Source organism: Castor canadensis, chromosome 2 (assembly GCF_047511655.1).
Source record: "Castor canadensis chromosome 2, mCasCan1.hap1v2, whole genome shotgun sequence".
In the NCBI taxonomy this organism is placed as follows: Eukaryota; Metazoa; Chordata; class Mammalia; order Rodentia; family Castoridae; genus Castor; species Castor canadensis.
The window spans coordinates 81512888-81531791 of record NC_133387.1 but is presented as its reverse complement, the minus strand read 5'-3'; the positions used below and the strand labels follow the sequence as shown (position 1 = coordinate 81531791).

General features: G+C 36.3%; 1 protein-coding gene across 1 annotated transcript in view; it reads right to left on the bottom strand.

The window, feature by feature from the left end:
• Positions 1–18904, bottom strand: part of Dnah11 (dynein axonemal heavy chain 11) — a 302556-nt gene that overhangs the window by 188476 nt on the left and 95176 nt on the right. The window contains 2 exon segments of the mRNA XM_074065140.1: positions 13769–14002; positions 16750–16899. Of these exon segments, the coding sequence (XP_073921241.1) occupies positions 13769–14002; positions 16750–16899 (384 nt within the window).

Genomic DNA, 18904 nt, shown 5'->3' with positions numbered 1-18904 from the left:
ACTGTCTTTGGATTTGGTGAGGATATCTGAGATTCACTCTCTTGGCAAAATTAAGGATAAATAAAATACATTAGCTTTAACTATGGTTGCCCACATTGTATATTAGGTCTTCTGAATATATTCATCTTACAAATGAAGACTGTACCCTTTGACCAATATCTCCTGTTTTTCCTTATTCCATTCTCTATTGATATGTGTTTGACCTTTTTTAAAAAATGATTCCACATATAAGTGAGATGACACAGTATTTGTGTTTCCACGTCTGCTTTATTTCATGGAGCATAATGTCTTTCGGACTCATCCATGTTGCTGAAAATGATAGGACTTTTCTTCTTTTTGAAGGCTGAATAGTAGTCCATCATGTGTACATGTGGATACATACACACACACACATGGTATTTTCTTTTTCCATCTATAAACAAACACTTAGGTTGCTACCATACAATAGCTATTGTGAATGATGTTGCAATGCTCAGGTGAATGCAAATAATCATGGAGAGAGTGATTTTATTTCCCTTGAATATATACCAGAAGTGAGATTGCTAGATTATATGCTAATTCTATTTTTAAGTTTTTTGAGGAACAGCCATACCATTTTTTATATTGGCTATTTTATTTTACATTCCCACCCACAACCAAGGAAGTGAAAAATCTGTACATTGAAAAACTGTAAAACATTGAAGAAATCAATTGTAAAAGACACAAATAACTGAAAAGGTATTCCCTGTCCATAAGTTGGAAAAATTTCTCCCTGTATGTCCCTAACTATGCCAGTAACCCATAGATTCAATGCAGCTTACATCAGAAATCCAATGGCATTTTTCACAAAGAAAAGGCAATCTTAAAATTTGAACAAGACCACCAAAGACCTTGACTAGCTAAAGCAATCAAGAACAGAACAGAGCTGGAGACATTACACCTCACTTCAATTCACTGGAACTGTAGTAACCAAACCACTATGGTAATGGCAGAGAAACAAACATACAGGTCAATGGAGCAGAAGAGAAAGTCCAGAAATAAGTTTCAACTCATTTTCAATATGGACATGAAAAATACAACATAGGGAAAGGCTAGTCTCTTCCACAAATGAAATGGTATGGGAAAGGCTGGATATCCAAATGCAAAGAAATTAAATTGGACCCTTATGTCATACCAAAAAAAAAAAAAAGAAAACAACACAAAATGGATCAAAGGCTTAGAAGATCAAATCATCAAACACCTAGAAAAAAACTCCTTGAGAGTGGTCTCAACAGAGACTTTTGTGATTTAACACCAGTGCACAAATAACCAAAACAAAAAACTAAAACGAAACAACAAAGTATGACTATATCAAACTAAAAAGTTTCTGCAAAGCAAAGGAAACAATTTTAAAAATGAAACAACCACATATGGAATGGGAGAAAATATTTGTAAACCACACATTTGATATAGGGTCATTACTCTGATATCAGAATGCATACAACTCAATAGCAAAAAAAAAAAAAACCTAAATTAAACATGAACAAAAGATCTGAACATTCCAACGATGACACACCAACTGGCCAACCAGTATATGCAAACATGCCTGACATCACTAATCACCAGGAACATGAGAATCAAAACCATAATAAGATATACCCCACACTTCTCTGTTTTATAGTACCACTTGTTTTCTTTTTTTTAATCTTATTTTTTGCTTTTGTTGATTGTGCTTTTGGTGTCAAGTCACAAAAATGATTGTTAAGACCAATCTCAAGGAGCTTTTCCCATATGTTTTCTTCTAGACGTTTAATGATCTTAGGTCTTATATGCAAGTCTTTGAGCCACTTTTCACAAAGATTAAGTATGGATAGACATGACATATTCAATATTTATCATTTCCTAGATTTTAAGTCCCCACAAAGGTGAGGAAACTGTCTTATTCAGTGTTTTGTTCCCAAAGAGCTGTTAGAGTGTTTACCAAGTAGATAAATGAAGGTCTCATAACAATTTCTAAAAGAAAATTAGTATAATGTGGATTATAAGTGTTTTAGCATTGAATATTTTCTTATTTGTGCCCAGATATTCAGCCTTCCCAGACTCAAACCTGATATATGACCAGTATTTGGTTCAAGAACTGGTTGTAACAACAGTAGCATGTTACATCTTGAAGGGACATTTATACATTCAAGTGTTTTCATAATCATTGACAAACTGTCACTGTACATTACTGATTCATTTTTCACAGAAGTCCAGTCAAATGAAAGGTGATTAAAGACACAGTGTGTAAACATTATGTGCACAGAATCACATGTTAAGGGTTTTATATTGTCTCTCAAGATTAAGATTTCTCTGATGATATTCTTTCATAAGTAATAAAATTTATTATTTTTGGTGGTACTGAGGGTTGAACTGGGCCTCGTGCTTGCTAAACAGGCACTCTCCTGCTTGACTCAGCTCCAGCCCTTTTTGCTCTGGTTATTTTGGATGTATGGTCTCACTTCTTACCTAGGCTGGCCTGGACCATAATTCTGTTTTAGCCATCATTGTGATGACAGGCCCATGTCACTACATCCAGCCTTTTCCCATTGAGATGGGGAACTTGCAAACTTCTTTGCCTGGGCAGGCTTGAAACCATGATTCTACTGATCTCAGCCTCCAACACAGATACGCACCACCATGCCCATCTTCTGGTTGAGATGGGGTCCTGTGAACTTTTTTCCTGGGCTGGCCTCAAACCATAATCCTCCTGATCTCAGCCTCCCACATCTGTTAGGATTACAGATGTGAGTCACTGATGATCAGCTTATAAGTAATAAAGTTCTGTAACCATAGAAATAAATAGTAGTTATAAGAGTTGGAAGCTTGGCTCAAGTAGTAGAGTGCCCACCTAGCCAAGTGTGAGGCCCTGAGTTCAAACCACAGTATCACTCAAAAAAAAAAAAATCTGTCAACTGGGTGTGATGGCTGATGCTCACAGTCCCAGCTACTTGGGAGGAAGAGATTCAGAGGATCTCAGTTCAAGGCCAGCCTGGACAAAAAGTTAGTGAGACTCCATCTCAACAAACAAGCCAGGCATGGTGATAAGCACTATAATTCTAGCTATGTGGAAGGTACAGATAGAACGATCTTGGTCTGAGGATATTATTTACACTGAATTAGGTATTAGAAGTGATCTAGCAATGGTTTATAGAATACAGGAGGATGTATATAGGTTATATGCAAATACATCAATTCATATAACTAACTTCAGCATCCAAGGATTTTGTTATCTGTGGGGGTCCAATACCCCAAGTATACTAGGGATAATTGTGTAAATATTAGGCCAAGAAAGTTGATAATCATATCAGAAATATCAGAACTAGGGCAGGAAATGGAAGATGCAGCATCCAGGAAAAAATGTTTGATAGTTCACTTTTTAAGTAAAAACAGAGAATTGGACATGTGTAACTGCTGCTGGGAATGAGCCAGAGTTAGAAACTTAAGACATGGTTTAAAAAAGAAGTCAGAGAGACCCAGAGCACAGGTAGAGAAACAGCTCTGGGCAGCGGGAAGCCACCTTCTGACCCTAGTGACAAGAACCCGATTGCCATTCATCTCGATCCAGGTCTGATGATGTCAGGAGATATAGTAAGAGCTAACATTTATCGTGCACCCACTTCCTGACAGGCATTGTGTGTGCCATGTGACTGTGTATGTATCCTAATCACCACAACTCCATGAGGAAGCACAATTACTTTTCCAATTTTATACATGACAACATGAGATGATTTTTTCCCCGAGATCACCAGTCAGGATTTAGTCACAATTCTAAGGGTGTATACATTTTGTAAACACTAAATCTTTCCATGTGGTTCACATTGTCATGGAATCTCGGCAGTGATTATGGTGAGTGACTCCAGTGATTATGGTGAGTGAAGAGAGATAACTTGGGATCCTTCACCTATGAATTCTTTTTTTTTTTGGTAAACACAGAAATGTTTCTTAAGAAAAAGACATGAGTCCTGACCACCACTGCAGGTGGGATGATGCTTATATCTAAGGGGAACAGTATATATACTGGCCAGCCTAGTGGGATGATGGTGGACTAACCGTGAAGGATGGAGTCAGGCACAGAAAGTAACAGAATCCAGGCCAGAGAGAATTGGTGGCTCCTAATTTTGTTCTGTTCCAGCTCCTGTGGCAGGATGACATAAAGAAGCCATACATATGGCTTAAGGAATTGTGTCTCTAAATACTACAAGTTTAAAAAAAGCCATGTAGAAAGGTTTTCCTTGCAGCCAAAGCAATGCAGTTTTACCAGCATCAGCAACATCAGATTTCCCAAGCTGGGGACACTTAGGCCATGGTGGCAATGAAACTGGAAGAGGCCACTGTGTGGAAATGTTAAGATCTGGAGCTCATAGTCCTCTGCTCAGCTGGTCAAAAGGCACCATACAATACAACTGCAATAGCAATTAGGGATAAGCTACCAGCACTCCTGACCTCTTTCCAGGTGGACATCCAAGTTCTTATCTCTTAACAGTAGCAACAAGATCTGTAATTCTGAACCCACCAGTGTTTCACCTTCAGTCATATCGGAAACAATGGATTTTCATGTCCAGCAACCAGAGCAAAGAGAGTAGTAGAGGGCACCAAGTCCTATGCTCTCTCCAATGCTGCCTTCTTAGTTCTCCTTTAAGCCTGTTGCTAAGGCCTCTAGCACAATATTAAGCAATGAATGTCAGAGACAGCGGGCATAATTATCTCATTCTTGACACTAATGGAAGCAATTCGAATGTTTCACCATTAAGTATTATTTTCTCTGCAGGTTTCTGGTAGATATTTTTCATCAAGTTTTAAAGGTTCCTTCACATGCTTAGATTAGAAAAGAAAAAGGTGTAAAGGCAATAACCTAGGCTCCTATCTTATGAAACTTGGAAAAGTGGGACAAATTAACTTCAAAGTAGATACAAAAAAGGAATAATCAAAATAAAAATGGAAATCAGCAAACTATAAAATGAATAACAGAGAAATTAACAGGGTCAAAGGTTAGTCCTTTGAAAACAGAAAAAAGAAAAACAAATTACTAACACCAAGAATGACTATGGAACTTCAGGCCAGATCTTCACTCTATGTACAATATTGAGATAGTAAAAGTAACTTATGACAATAAGTTGGAAAACTTAGATCAAGGGTAGGCAATTTTTTTCTGTAAAGGGCCAGATGGTATCTACTTCAGGCTTTGTAGGCCACAGAGTTATTGTCACTACTACTCCATTTTTCCACTGTAGCACGAAAGCAGGCACAGATGACAGACACTGGGCCCTATCTAGCCAGAGGACTATAATTTGCTAACCCCTGACTTAGATGAAATGGGTAAATTCTTTGAAAAATACAAATTTCCAAAACTGATACAGAAAAGAGGTCTCAAAATCTAAACAGCCATGTATGTAGAAGAAAATTAATTTATAACAATAAATGCTCCAACAAAGAAGACTCCAGACCCAGACAGCATCATCAGTGGTGTCTAAAAAAAAAAACTTTCACAAAATAGATGAAGATAGAACACTTTCCAACTCCTTTTGAGTATACTCCTTCCCCTAAGCCACACAAAGATATTTTAGGAAAAGAAATGACAGATAAATGCCTCTAATAAATAAAGACAGAATTCATTTGCAAATAGAATCCAGCAAAGACACATAACCATGTATAAAGGATAATGCACCATAACAAAGTAGAGTTTCCTATTCAGCAATGCAAAGTTGGCTTATCCAAAATGTCACTACAAGGTTTTGGGTGGTGCTCAGTGGTACAGGCTGTGATTAGCATGGATGAGGGATTCAAGTTCAATTCCTAGCTCCGCATCCTCCAAGAAAATTCCAGAATAAAAGAAATATATTACATGACCATTTCAAAAGAGTTGAAAAAGTTTAATGCCTTTTCAAGATAAAAAAAATCTCTGCATGTAGTAATCTAAAAATAGATTTTTCCTCTATCTGATAAAGAGATTTTCCTTTACGTCATAAAGGGCATCTTCAAAAACATGAAACCAGTATCATACTCAACGGTGAAATGTTAACTTGTTCGTCCTGGAACTGGCAATAAGGCAAGCAGGTCACACTACTTTTGTTCAACATTTTCTTAGAGGTGCTAGCCAATTCAATAATGCAAGAACAGGGAATAAAGAATAATGAATGAAAGAGAAGTAACACTGTCATTACTTGTAGATGATGTACTTATGTACATAGAAACCCCCACAAAATCTATATTTTAAAAGAACTATTAAATGTATGTGATAGCTTTTTCATTACTGTGACCAAATACTTGAGGGCGTCAAATTAAAGGAAGAGGATTTATTTTGCTCACAGTTTCAGAGGTTTCAGTTTTTCATGGTGGGGAGGGCCTTGTGGCCAAGAATCAGAGAGAGAATGCCTATGCTAGCTGGCTCTCTCATTCCCTCCCCCCCTTTTATTCTGTCTGGGCCCCCAGTCTATAGGATGGTGCTGCCCACATTCAGGGTAGGTCTTTCCCCTTAGTTAATCCTCTTTGGAAAGCCCTCACAGACACACTCAGAGATGTGCTTTACTAATCTCACAAGCACTTCTCAATCCAATCAAGTTCACAATCAAGAGTCACCATCACAGTATAGTAAACAAATTAGCAGGTTACCAAGATACAAGGTAAATATTAGAAAGCCAATATATTTCTATTACTACCCATAAACACTGGAAAAGAAAATTTAAAGATTAGTTTACAAAATATAATCAAAACATATCACATGTCTAAAAGTAAATTCAGTGAGAAATGTGTAAGACTTCTAAGTTGAAATCCATAGTAGGCATTATTGAAAGAAATTAGATATGACCTGTGTAGAGAGATATGCCATGTTTTTGGCCTATAAGACCCATCACTATTTAGATACCCATTCTCCCAAAATTTATATTTAGATTCACCGTTATCGCAGGCTAAAAATTATACTTTTAAAAACAAATGCTGTGATAGTATAACTTATATTGAAAAGAACCTAAAAATAATCCAAACAGTTTGGAGGAGCGGCAATAACATTGAAAGATATATATAACATAATTTCAAGGTTTACTATAAGCATATGGCAATGAAGACTGGATTTGGCACCAAGATATAAAAATAGATCACTGGAACAAGAGCAACATATACAGAGTCAATTGACTTTTGACCAAGGAGTCAAGTTAATTCAGTGGAAAAAGGAAAGATGTATAGACCACAGATGTATATGAAAAACACAGAACTATAAAGATATACTTATGGGTTTTAATTAGGTAAGAATTTCCTGTATATGACACATACAACACTAGACATGAAAGAAAAATTTGGCACATCAAAACTACAACTTTCAGAAAATATACCACTAAGAAAATGAGAAGCCTAGTGCAAATATAGAAATCCTGCAATCAATAATAGAAAGGCAAAGAGCAAAGCAACCAGTTTTTTAAAAATGGAGCAAAAGAGGTGAACACTTTCCAATAGAAGATGGAATGCCAATTAACACATGAGTTGCTTAACATCTATAGATATTTAGAAACGGATAATTAAAATTGCACTGAGATACTATTTTATAACCGCTAATATGCTGCAATTACAGAGACTGACAACACCAAATGCGGGCAAGCATACAAAGCATACAATTTTGTAGTACTGTTGATGGGAGTATAGCAATGCAGAATCAACTGTCTGAATGTTTTTTAAATGGTTAAATATATGCTTTCTCTACTATCAAGCAATTTCACTTTTAGGTGTTCACCCAGGAGATGAAACTATATGTGTACAAAATGATTTTTTTCAAGAACATTTAAAGCAGCTTTAAGTCTCAAGGTGGAAACCGGAATTCCCACCATGATAATTCTGCCTTAGCACAGCCCAGAAAAAAGTGACCATGGACTGAAATCTCTGAAACTGGAGTCAAAATAAACCTTCTTTTCTGTAAGTTGCTTTTCTCAAGTATTCTGTCACAGCAATGAAAAGGTGACTAACACAGCCATCAATTTTGGATCCAATTTGTTTTTGAAACAATTTCTCTGTCAGTGACTGAAAGTAAGGCCAAAAGTTGGCTTCAAGTTGCAAAATAAAGGTTTCTTTCTTATGCCTACAATAATTCAGAGACTTGCATAAGGAGAGGATGGATGGTTAATGAGAAAAGTTTTGTATTGTTTATCATGAGTCTTATCAAAGGCTCTCTGGGGAATGTCTTTGCACATCACTGTTATTAATTTTTTAAAGTGCAAAATGCTTCCTCTCTCTTTTGATAATTTTTTACTCAGGTCAATAATAAAGGAGAGCAAAAACATTCTTACCAGGTCCCAAGCTTCCAAAACAAAATATTTTTGCCAAGGAACCTTCATATCTAAGAAATTAAATTTATTATATCTATCCTAGTTCAAAGACTCTGACAAGGCAGGGGATACATATCTAAAATGCAGTGATTTTTGCCTTTAATCTCAATACCAGTGTACACGCAATCATAATAAGTCTCAGGGGAAAAAGTAGAGTTTAAAATAATTATCTTAGTTTAATCTCATTATGCTTTGTAAGCAAGAGCTAAGGAAAGAAGTCTCTTGTTCAAGTAGATCAATTATAGCCAACTCTGGTCTCTAGCTGGAAAATTAAGCAAGCTATTTTGAAGACTAAAGTCCATTTAAAAGACTGCTCCAATATTAGCAGAGTAATTTTAATTAAAAACACTTCAGCAGATGGCTACATACATTTTTAAAGGGAAACACTAAAAAGGTTTCAGCTGAGATGCACACACTTCTCTGGCCCAAACCCCAGCAAATGTCAGCTTCTCCCATATCACGTCAGAACCAGCTACAGAATGGAAGCTCTGTATTGTAGGCATTTGTATGACTGGTCTCTCAGACATCCCAATTGGTGCTAGAAGTGTTTCAGAGGTAAGCAGATAAATGTTTTTCATAAACTGTACCCTTTCTGTACTTAAATACACACTCGCACAGATAAATATATAACACTCTTGAACAAGATGAAAACTAAGTTTTGTTAATTAGCCAAATAAGTGAAAGGTCCTAGAATGTCAATAACTGCAGTTAAAAGAAATTTTAAAAAATCAACCCAATGCTGCTGATGAAGAGGAAGTAGAGACTTCTTAAACACTGATACTGGGAAAGTATATTTGGCACTATCTTCCAAAGGCTTGACATAATAGTTTTACTTCTAGAAGTTTATCCTGAAGAAATAAAGGAAAATATGGGCAACATATATATGCAAGGCTGTTTGCTGCATGATCACTGATAACAACCCTAAATCAAAAACAACCTAACTAGACAATATTACTAGTAACGATAACAACAATGAAAGGTGGTCTTCCAGCATATTGGAATAAACTGACATGGACAATTTCTCTATCAACACAGAAGAATTTCAAGTAACTAAATGCAAAGTCTATAGCCAAACATGATAGAGTAGAAAGGGAGAGGGAAAGGAGGGAGAGAGAAAAAGAAGGAGAAGGAAGACAGACAAGAGTGCACCTGAAAGCCAGAGCAGCCAAGCATAGTTAATAAGCTAACACTATTGCAGCCTAAAGAATGCTTTGAGTAGAGACTCAAACATCTGCAGGCTGAGATTCAAAATGCCACATGGGAATAGATATGTCCCCATCTCTGTTAGGACTCCCACATTCCCTTGCACAAGACAGGGAGTTAGAACTGAAACACTGACATAAACCTGAGATCTTCAGAGTGTTACACAATCCAATAAACTGTTCTTCAAAGCCTCTACCCACCTGCTCAGAAAAATAACCAAAAAACTTAAAATAGCTTAGGGCTTTGGAAAGGAAAAAAGCCCTATTAAAGTTAAATCTCACATCTATGCCATGTGAAGCTGTGATACCCAAATTGATGCTGCAAATGTGATTGGGATGTTCTAGACCAGGAAATTAATCCAGAATGAGATCTAGAAAAAACAAGGGGGAGAAAACACAGTATAGGGACACCTGCCCAATTTAAGATAGAAAACTCCTACAAACAAACATAGATAAAGGTGACCTTTAAAAAATGAATATGCAAAAACAAAAACAAAAATTCCAACTTAAGAGAAGTTGGTTTCAAGAGAACTACAGTAGACACAAATCTAAATAAGACTATCAAACATCTCTGAAATAAATAATGAAATAAAAGGTTTGAAAGCACCATGGAAAGACTGATCATCATCAAACTGATTTTGAAATGACAAAAAAGAAGGTTGGGAAATTGAGAAGTAAGTAAACTGAAGGTTACCAGGGAATCCTTGTACACCATTGGTGGGAATGTAACCATAGACATGGCAAACAGTATGGCAATTTCTCAGAAAACCTAAGCAGAACTGCCGTATGATCCTGCAATCCTACTACTGTGTGTATCTCCAAAAGAATCGAAATTAGTACATCAAAGAGACATCTGCACTGCCATGGTCACTGCAGCACTGTTTGTAATAGCTGAGACAGGGAATCAACGTATGTGTCCTTCAGCAGATGGATGAATAAAGTGAATGTGGTACATCTACTTTGAAAGGAAGGATGTCCGGGCATGTGAGAAATCAATGATGATTCTAGAGGGCATTATGTTACATGAAATCAGCAAGACACAGAAAGAAACACTTCATGAGCTCACTTACCTCTGGAAAATAAAGAAGGTGCATCTCATTTAAACAGAGAGTAAAATGGTGGTTACAGAGGTGGGGGAATTGAGGAGATGCAAAATTTCACTTAGACAAGGGAATAAATTTCACAGCTCTGTTGTACATCAGAGTAACAGCAACTAATGAAATATTGTGCATCTGAAAATTGCTAAGAAAGCCAGGGACCAGTGACTTACTCCTGTAATTCTAGCTACTCAGGAGGCAGAAATCAGGAGGACTGTGGTTCAAAGTTAGCCCCGGGCAAATAGTTCCACGAGACCCCATCTCAAAAAAACCCATCACAAGAAAAGGGATGGTGGAGTGGCTCAAGGTGTAGGTCCTGAGTTCAAGCCCTAGTACCACAAAAAAAAAAAAGAGGACGAAAGAAAAGAAAAAAATTGCCAAGACAGATTTTAAAATGTTCTCACAACAAAAAATTAAAACATATATTAAGCAGTTTGATTTAGCTATTCTACTATACACACACACACATACACACACACGTTTATATCATCATTTATACAATTTTAAGTTGTCAAGATAAGTAACATTTTTAATAAAAATTGAAGTATTTAGGGGCAAAGACTATTGATATTTGCAATTTCCTTTGAAATGACTGATAAATAGAAGATGGATTAAGGGATTTATGAATAGAGGACTGGATAAAAACACATATGTGAAAAAGAAAAGAAAACAAAAAATCAATTGTAGAATCAAGGTAGTCAACATACACAATGCTATGCAAGTCTTTCAAATTTTCTATGTTGGAAATGCTATATGATAAATTATTGGGGGGCTTATTGTTGCTATCAGCATCATAGCATAACAACAGCAATGGCTAGCACATCACTCATAAGTTTTGCGAAGCACTTTTAAATGTTATTTTACATATATTAACTAATTTAATCCTTCTACGTATAAAATGATGCAGGTCTTGTTATTATTCTCGTATTGCAGAAGATGAAGCTAAGACATAGAGTAGCTAACTCACAGCCATATTAATAAATGGTAGATGCTGAGATTTGAGGCTACATAACCCAGTCCTGAGTTCCTATTTTCTTAAACACATGCTACAAGGAAAAGAAGTTAGTGAACTCAAAAGTAGATTTAAGCAGTTACCTGAACTGCTGCATGAAAAGATAAAGCACTGGAAAGCATGACATAGAGTTTAAGAGATGGAGCAAGGAAAATGAGAAGTATCAACAGACAGCTAATAAAATTCCACATAAAGAAAAAAGAGCAAATGGAGGGAAAGCATTATTCAAGTCAGAAGTGGAAGAGATTTTTCTGAAGTTGAAGAAGATGTATAAATGAAGATCCAAGAAGTTAACTGAATCCTTAGCATGCTGTCTGAAAAACAGGGGAGAAAACCTTCAACTAGGGATAGTAAAATGCCAGAACTAGAAAAAGAAATCTTAAAAGCAGCCAAAACTAAAAGTCAGATGCTTTTATAGAAAAAACAATTTGATTTAAGACTTCACAGCAATAATAAAAGTCACAAGGAAATGGAAGAATATTTTTAAAATTCTAAAAGAAAATTAACTCTTAACTTAGAATTCTATACCGAGCTAAACTAGGGACCAGAAAATTTCCTATTTTAACTCATACTGCACAACTGCTAAATGATCTACTATAGAAAGAACTGAAGTCAGAAATAAGAAGTGGTATGAAAAATAACAAAAAAGCCCAATAATAAATATGTTGAAAAAGTTAATATTTTAAATAATGTATATACACCAACATAGATAGCTATATAGATAACTATGCTCATAAGTAAATAGCTACAAATTAATATGTACTTATGTATTGAGAGATGTCTATACATTCACATAGAAATAGATAGGAGATAGAGGGAAAGCTCTTAATGTTTGTATGCCAAAATGCCAATAGTTTTTCTGGGAAGTGAATTATGAGTATTTTTTCAAAATTATTTTGCATTTATTTTCTTTCTCTAACTGTATTTTCTTTACCATCTTTAATAATAAGCATATAATGAAGAAATCATGAGGTTGAAAATAATAAATTTATATAAATACCCCCAAAATATCACTGACTGTTTTAAGCAATAAAATATTTGATAATCAAAAAAGTAACAAGTTTTGAATGAGGTTGATATGCTCACTGTACATGAATGAATATAGACATTTTAATCTGGCCAGGGCCACCATGGAAAGTGGACTAGGGAGGAGTGAGGACTGGAAGAGATGAATTAATTAGAGCTGTAATACACATATGCATGGCAACAACACAAGGAAACTCCCTATGTAGCTATCTTTACCTCAAACCAGCAGAAATGTCATGTTTCTCTTTTTATCGTTTATGTTTTCTCCTTCTACAAAATTGGAGAACAGGCAGGCAGAAAAGCTTCTGCAGGGGCGTAAGGGGAGGGTTGGCACCAGTGGGAGGGGAGACTAGGGAGGGGGGAAGCGGCAGGAGGGGTAGGAGGATGAATATTGTGCAAATCTTATTTGCATTTACATGTATGTAAATTTACATGTATGTAAATGCAAATAAGATACCTGTTGAAACTGTTCCAGGAATCAGGGGAGGGGGGGATGGGTGAGAGCAGTGGAGGGGGGAATTCAAGTATGATATATTTGATACATTGTAAAAACCTTTGTAAATGCTACAATGTATACCCACCTGGCACAACAATAAGAAAAAGTAAGTTGGAATGGAGAACTAAGTAAAGAGAAAAAATAGTAAAATAAACAGAAATAAAACTGGCAAAAAGACTTAGATTTGAGTAGTGATTGATAATATCTAAAAGAACATATTATTTTAACTATTTAAAAATATCCTTACTTAAATATATAGTGAAAATAGCTACTACAAAAGCACAAATATCAACAAATTAACTGGCCAGCAGTTATTTTTTACTAGAAAAACATAACAGGATTGTAACTTAATTATCTGAGGTATTTATGTCAATGAAAAAAAGTAATTACTTAGCTCAGCCTCCAAATGACAGTGACTACAATTGAAGGTAGACCTTCAAAGAAACCAGCCCCTTCTGTGAACTGAATCCTGTAACTTTAAGCCTGCTAAATAGAAACCAATAGTCCATATTCCTAAGGATGGAAAATCCAGAGGAATCTACTTTCGTTAAAAGTAAGTGGTAAACAATGAATGGTGCTTACCTCTTCAGGTCTGCCCAGGTGTTAAAAGCATAAAGCAAAATTACCTGCTTTTTATGAAAATCCTTTAGGGCAGTTTCATAGCCTTCCTCCAGTCTACTGAAGGCTATTCCTACATCTGTGGTCCACCATATTTGTGAACTGGTTAGTGCAACTTGAGCTGGGAAATCAAAAATCCACATTTCCCTAGGCTTTTCCTCATAAGCCACTATGGCCTCTGTGATAGACTGACGCACCGTCTCTTGCATGGTCTGTTCAAGTTGTAGAAGCCAACTTTCCACCTTTGGAAACAAATTGAAATGTGAAAACATAGGTTTAATTACAGAAGAAGGATCCATCATCTTCCCACTGGCTCAAAGACAATGTAACAAGGCCTCAGGTGGATTTATTTTTAACCCCTCTGGAAAATTGCAAGAGGGATACTTCAGGAGGAAATTGAGCTACTGATGGATAAAGTCTTTTTCCTACATGTTATCACCTAGCTAGCTGAAAACTTTTCAAAGCCTATCTGAGGACATGGTCTATTACTTATTTTTCAGCTTTGAAAACAAAGGGGGTCTAGACCAAGATTCCCCTCTGGTAACAATGTTTCATGAAATCAAACTGCACAGTCTCCTGTAGAGGTATGAGTTATATTGTAGAGGTTTTGGGTAATGGAAAATTAATTAAAAAAAATAAATTTTCTGATAATTTTTAAATCTCCTGAAAATTCTTCTCTAAAATCATCATAGTTCATGGTCTTAATCCAAAATTTTTTCAGCATGTATCATAATTATATTCCCTACTGGTTAAAACTTCACACTTGTCAGAAATCAGACAGCAAGAGAGTACAAGAGACAGGACAACTGCTGACTTGTGAAAATTAATCTTTTAAAAAGTTTTTTTTAATTTTAAATTGATTTTGCTCCCACAAATATCTTAGCCAGTTTTCTGGCTATTTGAATGTGTTTTGAAATATTAATCCATGCATCTGTTTCTATTTGATGATTATCATGTAACTAAAAGGGTACTATTTGCAAAAAAAAAAAAAAAAAAAAAAAAAAAAGAGCCCAGCAATAAAAAATTACTAGAATAAATTGCAAGAGTCACATTAGATACTAAAGCTGCTACAACTTTCTGTCCTTGCCCTGTAAGGGTGAAAGCAGCATTCCTAAAGCCTCTGAGAGCTGGGAAGGAGTGACATGTTGTTAATGAGCTGGGCACCTTCTCCTTGAAAGAAAAAGGAAGTGCTGCCCTGGCTGTGGTCTTGCATCTCCTGTGAGGAGATGACTTCCTAAGCTGGGCTTCGTTAACAGGCACAAGTTCAGGATCCCTGATCTAATCAATGTGGTCCTGTTTCTCTGCTTTTAAGTACAACTCTTAAGGTTGCCAGGCAACGTATATTCTCAGTAAGGCCATCATTATTTGAGCATCTCCTGTGTTCAGAGGATGCATACCCTCAATAGAGCCACATGTTCTCAATAACTTCCTCATGCATTTGAGAAGACCAAACACATGTGTAGGTTGACACATCAGCTCATGTTCAGATGACAGTGTTAACCATGGCAACTTAACTCAGTGTGACTTGAGAACTAAGCTCTGACGAGGCACTCTCTGGATCCTTCCCTTTTTGGTACTTCCTAATAATCTGATAAAAATTATCACCTCCTATTATTACTAATCATGTGTATATCCATTTCCTTTGTGAGCCAAAGAGTGCCTCAAAGACCAGGGCCATATCTTATTTATTTCTGGATCCCTAAAAGCCTAAGCTAGCATCAAGTGCATAGTAAGTATTCACTAAGCACTTGCCAAATAAAATATAAACAGACTAAATTGGGATGACAAATTACAAAAGTGTGGAAAAAGTTTGAGAAGACAAAACAAAAGCACCTTTTAATAAAAACAAAGGCAACTAAAGAGCAAATACAGTATATGCTAAAAAGTCTCTAGCACAAGTTGCTTATGTAGAATAAATTAGAGCCCTATAAAAACTTTCAGCATCAAGGGTTGCTGCTAGTGACAACCATATCTATCAGTTGGACTCTTCCCCTCTGGGCACCATGCCAGTAGATGAACAGCCTGCCAGGGAGGGAGCAGACAGCAACACACTTTTGTCAAGATAGTTTATGGTGACTTTTTTCTAATCATTGTAATAATATCCTAAAAACCCCAAGAGATCAAATAATATATTTTAATCAAAGTATTCTACCATCTGCTTCCCCTTCATTTGGCAAGGGCTTTCTGGTACAATATTAAAAAGCAATGGAGAGGAGAAAAGAAAACCCTTGTAAAATAAACTTGCAATCACATTTCTGAAAAAAAATATATAATCACCAATCCCCTCCAAAAAAATACTTTAGAAAGCCTCTTCCTCAACCCAAAAGGCTCTCTCGATAGATGCTATCTCCTTGGTAAATCTGTGGATTCACCCAGGCTACCCAATCATCATCAGAAGAAAAGATGTTCCACCAAATCATAGGAATACAACAAAAGCTCTGCCATACTGTTTTTGTGACTATCCGGTAAAAATATTTTTGATATTTCGCAGTGAGAGGGAAGACTGAATATTCTAAGTTAACTCTGGACCTGTAGCAGTTCGAATATGTGACACCAGCTTGTTAGACTCAATCAACTTTATGAGCAGTCATTCACAGCATTCAAATGGACTACTGAGCCACAAAGCCCCTTGCCTCACCCTACCCCTCCCAAACTTCCCCAAGCAGTGTGAAAACAGTGTATGCTTTGTAGATGGCACAGGTATGGGATTGCATTTGCTACTAATTCTGGGTGTATTCATTCAATTTGTGACAGTCCCTTCAGTCTAGTTCAACTCCTGGTATCCAAAACTCCCTACTGATGCTGAAGCAAAATGAAAAGAAATGGGGCAACATGGAAGAGTCACCCCTTGCCACACTGGTTACAGTAAACAGAAACCTCCCAGCACAAAGCCCAACAAGAGCCTGAGTTGACCTGAGTTGTTTTTTTCTTGTTCAATTCAACCCTTAGAAATTACCCTGACACACAAAGCCTCATAATCAAATCTTACATGGCCTATGCAGTCACACTCTGCTTGGAATGGGACATACTCCTTTTCTTTGCTGTACATTCCGACTGCTATGTGTGCAGAAGCATCCTGGTAATCCACAAACTGCAGATCTGCCATGCTGTCAAAGAGTTTGGCAAGGTGACGCGTTACCTAAAACAAGAATATGAGAAAAAATAAGAGTGTTTCTTCTCTAGATGGTCTCTGGGAGTCTAGAGATGAGGTCATATGAAGTCACAAAACTCCTTATAGAGTTCCAGAGCTGTCTCAATGGTTTTTCCTCAAAATAGATTCCAGCACTAAAATGCTGGAATGTGTTCTCTGAGATTTCAGCCTGTGACAGGACCTTGATGAAGTTGCCAGGTGCTCTGGTCCCATCACTGCCTGTTGGCTGGCAAATGTCACCCTGCAAAGTGACCTGTTTTCTGCCTAGAGATTGGAGATTAGTGACTTTTCCATCCTGTTGTGGTACATAAGCATCCTGCCGGGACTTCCATAGTCAAATTTTCAAAGTTCATGCTTATATTATTAGTCTACGCTATTACAAAGCTGGTAAAATATCTGAAATAAACACATTAATTAAGTATAATCTTACTCTGTTTTTAGGTCCAATTTTATCATTCGTTTGCCTGATACCTTAGTGAATCCCACTGTATGTTTGATATCTAAGAAAGGTGAATAACATTACATATTTTCACTGAATAAGGAAATTGAAGTGAAAATAATTAGGCAAATTCTCCAAGTCAACACTGCATAAGTGACAATCAGATTTGGAACCTGCAATTGCAGGCCACATCCACAAAGGTCAAATTCCTCTGGTGTTATAACCTCTTGCATCCTATGTTTTACCCTCTCCAAAGGAACCCAATGAATAGCACACTGACCTTGATGAAGACTGTAGACAATTTGAAAAGTAAAACAAAGAGCAAATTTAAAGACAAAAGTAGCAGCACCTGTTTTACTAGAGGCCAGTTTGAAGAATAAAATCCAACTGGCCCCCAGACACAGCTCCTGAACTAACAGGAGAGAGCACAACAGGCCTCCACCCAGGAGTGCTACCCCGTGTTTGCCATGGAGGAAGGCAAAGGGAGAGGGGTTTTCTGCAGGTAGACTCACAGCCAACAAGGGAAGGAGAACACTCTTTACATCAGGAAACTCACTCTATCCTCTCTCTTAGGGTAGATGGAGTAAAAGCCAGAGAAGAATCATGAGTGAGGGAAAGAGGACTGACTTCTTTGAAGGAGTATTAGCAATTTTAAGTGACTTTTCCCATGTAATTCTAATTTACAAGATTACCTGTAATTTATGGAGTTTTCTGATCATTCTTAGGGTATTTTTTTCACACAAAGTGATACAAATAAATTTTGATATGTTAGTCATAGTCTATGTAATAAACATTTGTATATGTAAACTTCAAATTTTAAACTAGTTTGGAATAATTTCTATGGATTGGAATTGCCACAGCAAAGTACATGCAAAATCTACATTTGAGTAAGTTCCTCCTAAATGGAGTACGTTTTTCCAACATTTGAATCAGAGTTCTCATTTTCAAAAACTGCACATACATTACATAATACTATATTCATCATTGATAATATAACATTTCTGTTAATATTAAGCTAGATCATCCTTATATTGCATATTATTCATTTGTGTTATTTTATTCTTTTTTTAACTTCCCTTATAATAGTCTTGGTCATCTGTGATTATGTAAACATTTTATCATTCATTTTACAAATGAACTATGTGTAAACATTTTACCATGCACTACAAATGAAATGTGTTTTCTTTTTACTGTGGTGCTTTATTTTTTGGTTGTATATAGATTATGTATTGAAATGCAGTCATGTTCTATTTTATCAAAAAATATTCTTCCCTTACACATGGTATAAATATAAGGTGCTCAGTGGAAAATAGTTTCATGGCTCCTCAGCAAATTAAACATAGAATTATTAGGGAACCAGAATTTCACTCCTGGGTAGATGCTCCCAAAGAATTAAAAATAGATACTTGTACTTTCCTGTTCTTTGTAGCAATATTCACAGTATCTGAAAGGTAGAAAGAACCCACATGTACATTGATGGATGAACAAATTTCTCTCTATATATATATGTGTGTGTATGTGTGAGTGTGTGTGTGTGTGCATATACAAACAATG